Below are 9,646 nucleotides of genomic sequence, written 5' to 3' on the forward strand. Positions count from 1 at the left end.
AAATAATGAATTTGACCGCCGAGTTAAATTCATCTCTAAAAATTTTACTATTAGGTTTTCTTAATGAGTTTAGCTTGGTAAAGTATTCTAGATATGATTCGAAGCTGAGATACTCTCGCTACCAATATGGTTTGAAAATAGTAATCTTACAGTTTAATTAATAAATCATATTCTTCTTTTCTTTAGAAATCCGGCTAAACCAACGAGAAATTATTTTCACCCAAGATTCATGAAGCCATGTAAAACCAAAGTACTTAGCTTAGTTAGAATTAAACTAAGCTTGAACTGAACCAAACTAACTCCACTCTTTCATAATCAAACCGATTTTTCTTTATTGTAGAGTCACAGTTTTCTCTCCCCCACACTATATTCCCACACATCATAAACCTTATTTTTCAACCAGCATGATAAAAAATTTGAGAGAAATTACAGTTAAAACTTTACTCGTCAAGTTAGAATTTTTCACAAGTTTTCATTCCATGTCTTAGAACTCCCATGTCTTAGAGCTCCTATGTAAGTTTTCACAAATATAAAGCCTCATTACACACTCACATCATCAGAACCTCCACTTATCTTAATCTTTGCTTGTCCCAAATTTTAAAAGCTTCCTCAACTTTTTCTTTTCAAGAGAAAAAAAATCTTTGTTGCATAATATTGGGTGCAAGCAATTTTAAGAGTAAGTGACATGAAAAAAAATGAATCATGATTATTAATTAAGGACAAAAACATGTATAAAGAATTAAAGCTTAAAAAAGAGTTACTCTATTTTTGTCTTTCTAAGCTATGTTCTGCATAGCCTCCACACTAAATTTAGAATAGTTACTTATCTTCAAGCAACAAAAAACAACTGTGATAATGGAATTATAAAATTCATGATTCTCTAGTGCAAGCAAATAAGTGATGCAATAACTTATTCAAATTGAATAGCCAGAGTGAAGGAAATGCTCTAGAGAGTCCCTAGATGTGACACAAGTACCTGCAAAATTTAAACAAATCAAAATCATAGCATGCATATTAATCAAACACAAGACCAATACTAAGCCAATACAAGAAAATACTATTCAATAAACTAACGAAGTGATTAGCAATCAAGGTGAAACACCCACTGCAAACAAAGAACAAACTAATTATAAATTCAACCAAATATATAACTATAACAACTAAAACGATGCTTGCATTTAGTGACATCTATAACCAAAGAGATGGCTGCAAATATTAAGTAATAATCAAGCTCAAAGGGTACCATGCAATCCAATAAATGAACCATGCAACATCATTCAACACCAAGTATGCAAAAGTAAACAGAAGATGATTTCTATGGCTAGCCAAAACAACTAATTACTAAAATCATTAACCACTAATCATAGACTAGATTGATGCATATTACTTATACAGGCTAACCAAATAAGGTAAGAATGCACATTTCATAATCATGCAAAATTAATGAAGAGTGATGTACTGTGTCCATGTAATGCATGCATCTTATTGAAACTAATTTAGTTTCTGTCGTTGCCATGCCACGCCAAGAATGTGCCGTGCCACGACAAAAGAAAGTAAGTAATTCTCTTTTTTTTTTTTTTTGAAATAGTAGTAGCACCAGGTATGAAGTGCCAAGAAACTCTTGTGGAACGGTAAAGTGTAGTCGCACGTACGTGCATATCATGCGTACACGCAAAATTCCCTTTTTTATCAGGTGTGGAGCGCCAAAGCATTGCCGTTGGACGGAAAATTGAAGTTGCGCATACGAGCATGCCATGCGTACGTGCATTTCAGGTTGAAGCCAAACTTGTGCTTACGCACGAAATCCTTTTCTGGCCAAGTCATGTGTATGCACATAGGATGCGTACGCATGAATTCCTATTTAGTCATCCAAAATAGCTTGCTGAACTTTCCTTTTCTCTCATACCCATTTCTGAAAAAATAAAAAAAATGGAGGCTATGGAGTTCTACTGTGGATCAACGGTCAAGAAAGAAACTTGGAGGCAAAGCAAGAATAAATGGTTCAGATCTTTGAAAATATTGGAAAAAGGATGAAAGAGAAGATGAAATGTATGAATGCATGATATCTGAATGCTCTGTTACAGTCCCATCTCTCTTCTGCACCGCTGCTGCTATGATTTTGTGAGAAGAAAAAGTCAACAATGTGAAGCAAGCCTTAGGTGGGGTAACTGAACTCATACAAAAAAGAAAAGAACTCTTCGGAGTGAAACCAAGGAGAGAGAACCAGAATCTAAGTTTCATAGAGAGTTTCCCTGTGAAAGTTCAACATTTTAGACAATGTTTCTAGATCAAAGAAACATTTCGCCAACATGCTTCATCAGAGAATACTAAAATCGGTTCAACTTATAACTTCAAGGCTGTGAATCATCATCTCTTTCATGGTTTATTATTTTATTATTCTGTTTCAATATTTATCTTTCTTTGTTTTCTCTTGAGTGAAAAAAAGGCATAAAGGTAAGGCATTTGAAAAAGTCAAATAGAGAGAAAAGAAAAAGAAAAACTTGGAAAGAAAAGCCAAAGTTGATTTCAGATTTCTATTTGTTTGTATTTCTATTTTGCATCTTGTATCTAATGTATCCCTTGCTAAGTTGGGTAAGCACTTAGTGTATTGAGAGTTTAGGATGTTACCTAGGCAAATCAAGCTTATGTTGAAGTTTGGTTTGTACCAGATAAGATTATGTTGAATCCTAGAGAATTAGTGTCTGTAACACTTGAAAATATAGTGCAAATTCCACCAACATTGTGGTGGAGACTGGATGTTAGTTGTATTGAACAAAGCAACTGAACCATGATATATGCTTGTGCCATTTTCTTCTTCTCTGCACTATTTTGTCTCTCTGTGATTTATGAGACAAAACTAAATTGTCTCCTGCATAATTCATCATGCAGACAAATGGAAGCTAAGTTTCATTTCCTAGTTTTAAGGGTTAATCAATCAACTTAAAAGAAGGTCATAAATTCAACCTCCTTCTCTAGGCTATAAAAAACCTTCATATATAAGTAATTATTAACTAATCAAGTTAGATATTAAAACAATACAACATTTATCAGGTGTCAAAATAAGAATTAGAATATAGAAAAAAAAAAGAAAAAACATATGTTCATGTAATTTTGTTATTTTATTTGTTATTTAAAATAGATTTTTTTTATTGATTGTAAATACAAGATATATAATGCTTTAAATATGCTAAGCATTTTCTTTAAAAAAGGGGTGTTTTTTTTTATTTAGAAATGGATCATTTTGGTAATTGAAGTTACATTGATGAGTTATTTTGGCTCCTATAATGCTTACAAGAAAATTTACCTTCTAATTTCGAAATTGTAACATAATGCTTTTCCATATTTTTTAATTACACATTAATATGTTTTTCTATTTTATTGGTGACATAACCTATTAGTTTTTTATCCTCAATTTATTTTTTGAAGACAGAAGTTAGATAAGTTTAATATTGTGATACTAGTCATCTTATCTAGTTTCATCGGCATTCAAATTTTATTACAAAAATCTAATTAAATTAATCCGATATAATTTAAGTCCTATGAAAAAGATAGAAGTATTCTAAGAGGAATTTCTTTTTTTCTAAAATTCAAATTCAACATCCCTAGCTAAAATACATTGAACACATTGATCAGTCCCATGTGAACCATATCATTTCTAGTAAGGCACTTTGTGCAAGTGGAATAAGCGGACGATGCCCTTAGTGGTCAAGCACTCAAGCAGAAAATGGAAGGGTTTTCATTTTACTTGTTATATTAAATATCCCCTCATTTTTTTTTTTAATGGTTTGATCCGCTCAAATTCAGTGAATGACTTTGTAGTTTGTCCAAGTTTTGAGACATTGACTCAAATCTCTCAATCCCTTTTTTTCTCCAATTTTGAAATTTCCACGACACAGTAAAATACTTCTGTCACTTATTAGTTAGAAAATTGTTATGCATACCTTCCTATGAGGTTCATATGTGTAGTATATAGTATCAGACTTGAATTATGTGAAGGTTAACGTGATCTTGAATTGTATCTTTTAGTATCAGAGACAATACTGGCAGGTTTAAAACAATGAAATATGCCAAGAAAGATGTATATACATACTTGATATCCCCGCATCCGCGTATGCAAAGATATAAAAGGCATTTTTCGAAACCAAATACCAATAAAAATACAATATTAACGCAAGTCTGTACAGAATTCTTGCCAACTAATCCTTGAATAATTGCAGAGTAACACTACAAAATTATAAACACTGGCAAAATCAACCAGAGCTTTGTCTTGAGTTGCAATCAGTTAATGGCACCTTTGTTCATCTGTTCCCAAACAATAGTGAACCTTCTCACCTATCACCATAAAACAAGACAATAGCATCTCAGTGATCTCACGCAGCCTCCAACTCCTGGGTCTCTGGGGATTCCTTGAGAAAGTCAAGGCGAGTCTGCTTGGTTCGCTTGCAACGTGCTAGAGAAAGGAAAGGGTCAATGGGGTTCTCTTAGCTTAGTTTCAAAAGCGATTTCAATTCTCTAAAAAGAAAATTTATGAAGTGATAAAGTAAAAGGGTACACACCCCTTGCATCAATACTTCCATTCCAAGTTCTCACCAAGTACTTTAATGTTGATTACTCTCAATTATCACTTTACAATCTCTTCACTTTATAGGATTCAAATCCTGAAATCCTGGGGGAAGAAAGGACTAAATAAGATGTTTCAATGTATACCTTCAGTTCTGTTTTGCTTGTTGGATGCAACCACAGAAGACTTCCACTTCTCATATTCACCCTTTTCCATTTGTTTGCGTCTCTTATAACTTGAAAGCTGGACGTACAAAAGATTTTATAATCAACTTCAGCAGCACAAAAGTGAAGACCTCAATAATCATAAGAAATTGGAATGGCTGACTTTGCAGCATAATGTTCAATCATTTATGATAAATGCAAAGGAAATGTATACCATCCTAACAACATATTGGGGAGTAAGGTTATAGAGGAAGAGAGATCAAAAGTCATAACACAGTGGCTTTGCATTTAACCGACCCATAATTATGAGATGACTTCAAATCATTATAAATACTATAATTGAATTGTAATTAGAAGCAGTTAACAATGACTCTACGCCATAAAGAGGGACCGCTACTGAATAGGCAGATGCTCATATAATTAAGATAGGAAAAGTATAGGGTACCAACATATTATCTGCCAACTTCTGCCAACTCTTATTTATATTTGTCTTTCATGAAAGTGTGTTTGTAAATGTGTCTAATAATTAATATATTTTAAATACATATATAAAGAGACACATCCAGAAAATATATCTATAAAGACACTTCTATTAAACACAGTCATAAAAAAAACATTTTTATTAGACACATCCACGAACACACTTCCATGAAACACAATTATAAATAAAAGTTGGCAGAAGTTGGCAGATATGCTGTTGGTAACGTAGCAGAACCGATTAAGATATTGTCACAGACCAATTTGAGAAAGCATATACACCGGAAAAATGTGAGATATCTAAGTGACCAATTTAGCTCTTTATTAGATTTTATTATTGAATTAATTCACCAGCCAGTCTGTTGAATACCATGGTTCTACAATTGGACTTTGGATTTACTTTTGGTAATGACTAATGATGGCTCAACTGTTGCATTAGGCAGTTACTAACTATAACTAAATCATACATTACAGCCATGCAATATTGGATACAAAGTAATGGACAGTGAGCTATGATAGATGTGTCCCATTGAACTTAGACTTAATGGAAGCATTTCTACAAGGATCAACCCATACATAATAGTGGTGAAGAATTTGCAATCTAGCTCTCTTTGAAACAAAATTAACTCGAAGAGAAATTATTTACTCATTGATAAATCCATATTTTATTGCAATTTTTAAGTTGAAAAGAGTAGAATTTATCAATTTAACTTGCACTTAATCCTTGTAAATGCATGCTTTTGTGAATTCTCTCCTAATTGAGTTTAATTGAGTAAACATGTTCTTAGGCCTTTAAATTTGTCAAATGAATTTCAATTCTCATTCCATTTGATACATTGATGTGTTTGTTCAAGTTGTTTAAGGTTTAGGAGGCACTCAATTAAGCTCTAATGAGATTATTCATTATTACCTCTGGACCTTCATCAGACAAATAACCACCATCCTCAGGTTTCCTTTTGCTAGGTAAAACATCAAGCAGTTCTGCACAGAAAGGGAGAGAAGCAGCAAAGTAACTACTTATGCAATTTACTATTTGAAGAGAACTGAAGAAAAGTAAAAGCCGAACAAACTGTCTTCAATCAATCCGCTGCTCAAAATGATACAAGATCACCATAGATAAATGAGATGTACCTCGATTTGACTTCACTTCTCTCGGATCCTTCTTCTCTTTAGCAACCCCAAAAACATCATGACACAAGTCCTTCATGGTAGTAGAAACCTGCAGGAGCCATCAACATCAAAACTCAAACCATAATTAATGACATCGTACACAAAAGCTAATACACATATTATATATATAACACTAATCATAGAAACATATAAGCACACATCACTTACATTAGAAAATTCAGATTCAGATGTACCACAAAGCTCAATCAGCCTAACCTTATCAACTTTAAGCTGCAAAACAAAAGAAAAGGACAAGAAGCAATAACAAATGTTAAACCAAATCTGTAAAATGCATGATATACTACGCTCTACATCACCACAGATCACTTGAAAGCTACCATGTGTTTCTTTGCACATAAATAAAAAGCAACGGCGGTAAACACAGGACGAGTAAAGTCAGCACTTGCACGACGAGACGCTGGCAATGAAGCAGTAAACCGGTCCTTGTAACTAAGGCAAAGAAGAAACAACTAGTCAACACAAACATGCACAAAGACTGAACCACAAGTAACAAAAACTGGTTTTCCATTTGCAAATTTAATCTAAGAAGCATTTTCTCAAACACCTGTCAGGTGCTAGGAAAGCAAGGAACTTACAGCTTGAGCCCCTCCCGAACCAAAGGGATAATCCGAACGCATCCAAACTGAATTGCCAATTCCCTTACATCTAGCTTCATCCTATAATTACAAATTACTCAATTAGTGTTCACCCAAAAAGGGACAAAACCAAAGGGGAAAAAGAAAAAGAGGGAATTAGGATGGGAAAAAACGAACTTGACCCCAAGACCGTTGTGGAGTGAATTGTAGCATCGGATGTAAGCCTTTTCTGATAAGCCGCTGAGCCTCACCGCACAAGATCGATCGAACAGAACCCCGAGTCTGGTACACGCGCTCACACGTTATAAAAACCCATAAACCCACGAATCAGAATCAATCAAAGTGAATAAATAAATAAAAAGAAGGTACCTGGTAGCGGCGATTTCCAAGCAGATGAGAGCTTTGGCAACTTCTCCCTGCAAAAAAATAATTAAAATTAAAATTACAGATTTGATTTTTTTAATGGACATTGAAATGGAATGGAGCTTACGACTCCGATGATGGAGGAATCAAAGAGAACATCGGAGAGGCGACGGAGCTCGGCGGCTTTGCGGACGACAAGTTTAGAGTCAGAGAGCGAAAGCTTCTTTGCTAACTCTGAAAGATCCATTGCTGTTTCAGTTGTGTGTATGTCGGAAAGGGAAATGTGAGGGAGAGGGGGCAAATGGTGATGCTGATGATGGGCACGAAGCAGAGGAGATGGTTTTGGTTTTGCCATATTTTTCTACTCTTTATTATTATTGTTTTCTGTGAATCGGTCTTTTTTTCGAATCTATTCTGGCGCCCTCTGCTTGCCGAGAATCTGTTTTGGCGCCCTCCTCCATTTTTGCCTTTGCTTTCATTGGCGGCTTTTTTTTTTTAGCTAATACTTTGTCAGTTTGTTGCCAACTTGCCATATAAAGTTTGGTACCATTTAATTTCTCTGTTATATATCGGATTTTTTTTAAAGAACGATTTTAGGAATTAATTGGTTTGTAAAAATATTTTCTGTTTTTGTTTTTTATTTTTATTTTTTGAAAATAATTTTTATTTTTAATTTTTTGTATTTTAGATAACGTGATTAATTTGTAAAAAAAGATTTATTTTTAAGTATTAAAAATAATAAAAATATGATTGGTTGGTTTTATTTTCAAAATGTATTTTTAATAATTTTAAAATCACAAAACTATATTTTTATTAAATGTACTATTTTAGTTATTTATTTTTTTGTTAAATTAACAATTAATTTTTTATAAAGTATCAATGTGAAATAAATTACTATTTTATTACACTATTTTAGAAAAATTTGTTATCTCTTATATATAGTTGGTTTTATATTTCCTATAATATTATATAACAATAGAAAACATCAATTGAAACAAAAAATCAAAACTAAAATTAATTTTACACCAAACGAATTAATTAATTAATATTAAAATTTATTAATGTTACAATTTTTTCACAATTATTTATTAATAAAATAATGAATAAATAAATATTAAAGTTAAAAAAATTTAAAAGAAAAAGCCAACTTTCTTATCAATATTTTTAAGTTTTTTATGTATTCTTTTAATTTTTATTATTGACACTTTTATAATTGATTATCGATTTAAAAATTATTTCTATAACAAATTTATTTTTTAAAACAAAAATATGAAGGTCAAAAATAAAGAAAGTTAACAAATATATGTTAATTCGGAGAGTACGTACTCAATATTAAATAAAATTAAAAAATAAAAAAATTCATATTTTAATTTTAATTAGAGCTCTATCTTTCCTTAATTACTATTTCAAGGGTTACCTGAAATGGTGATTTGGCCCTGAATGTGAGGTACAGACTCCTTATGAGCTAGCGTCTGACTTGTGTTGGTGCCGAAGTGTCGTCGTCTGAGTTCCTCATGAGGAGGTGTGAGTACCTGCAAGAGACCTCGATACTTAAGTTTTGATAAGGGCTTTAAGCAGCGATTTTAGTAGATTAGATTCTGAATATACCTGAGTGGGTCAGTATATTTATAATGGAGAAATAACCACCATTTTAGAGTAGTTTCATCTTTGTGGGTGGATAATCATTTCCTTTATCTTGAGAGTTTGTTGAAATCTATCTTCTAGATAAACTAGAAATAGTAGGAGATATTTCAGAATGTGGTTACTTATTCAGATAAGTAGGGTTAAGCCACCCTTGTCATGTCCGACCTCTATGAAGTCGCGTAAGTAGATGAGGCCACCTTTTTTGGGTGGGCCTTTATCCTTCTTAGGCCTGGCTTTATGTTTTTGGGCTAGGTTATGAATAGTGCCCATACTTGAGTCCGAACTTTTATAAGGTCAGGCTCGAGCATTTGTGTCTTTAGTTTCCCTTGTCGGGTACATCACCTTCGAGAGGTCGGGTACTCGACGTGTTTCAAAAATTTTTGAAATGTTGTGCCGCTTAATGACACGGCGTGCGTTACGTTACGGTTTTCTTTAGGATCCGTACGCGTCATCAATGAGGAGTGCAAAAGTCTCTTTTTCCCGTGTGTTGAATTAATCGGGAAGTTGGGACCATTACATACCATTAGTGGAGTTTTCGTACAACAACAGCTTTCATGCGAGCATTGGTATGGCTCCGTATGAGGCTTTGTATGGGCAGAAGTGCCAGTCTCCAGTGTATTGGCATGAAGCTAGTGAAATAAGTGTGTTGGAACTGGAGTTGGTAGCGAAGA

At 33.2% G+C, this 9,646-nt stretch overlaps 1 protein-coding gene across 2 annotated transcripts; it reads right to left on the reverse strand.

Annotated features, from left to right (window-relative positions):
- Positions 1 to 3,997: 3,997 nt before the first annotated feature.
- Positions 3,998 to 7,807, reverse strand: LOC130982373 (origin of replication complex subunit 6). 2 transcript variants are annotated; one of them, XR_009087152.1, is made up of 10 exons: positions 7,459 to 7,807; positions 7,338 to 7,384; positions 7,146 to 7,250; positions 6,969 to 7,049; positions 6,711 to 6,822; positions 6,541 to 6,603; positions 6,334 to 6,421; positions 6,113 to 6,183; positions 4,557 to 4,804; positions 3,998 to 4,450 (listed from the first exon to the last, which is right to left on the reverse strand). XR_009087152.1 is itself a non-coding variant. In XM_057906354.1 (10 exons), the coding sequence occupies exons 1-10, from the start codon at positions 7,684 to 7,686 to the stop codon at positions 4,371 to 4,373; spliced, it is 972 nt and encodes a 323-aa protein (XP_057762337.1). In that variant the 5' UTR covers positions 7,687 to 7,803; the 3' UTR covers positions 4,011 to 4,370. The 2 variants fall into 2 exon arrangements, 1 of the variants encoding a protein (XP_057762337.1); XM_057906354.1 differs by having other exon boundaries at positions 4,011 to 4,450; positions 4,708 to 4,804; positions 7,459 to 7,803.
- Between the last annotated feature and the right edge of the window lie 1,839 nt (positions 7,808 to 9,646).

Source organism: Arachis stenosperma, chromosome 5 (genome assembly GCF_014773155.1).
Source record: "Arachis stenosperma cultivar V10309 chromosome 5, arast.V10309.gnm1.PFL2, whole genome shotgun sequence".
Lineage (NCBI taxonomy): Eukaryota > Viridiplantae > Streptophyta > Magnoliopsida > Fabales > Fabaceae > Arachis > Arachis stenosperma.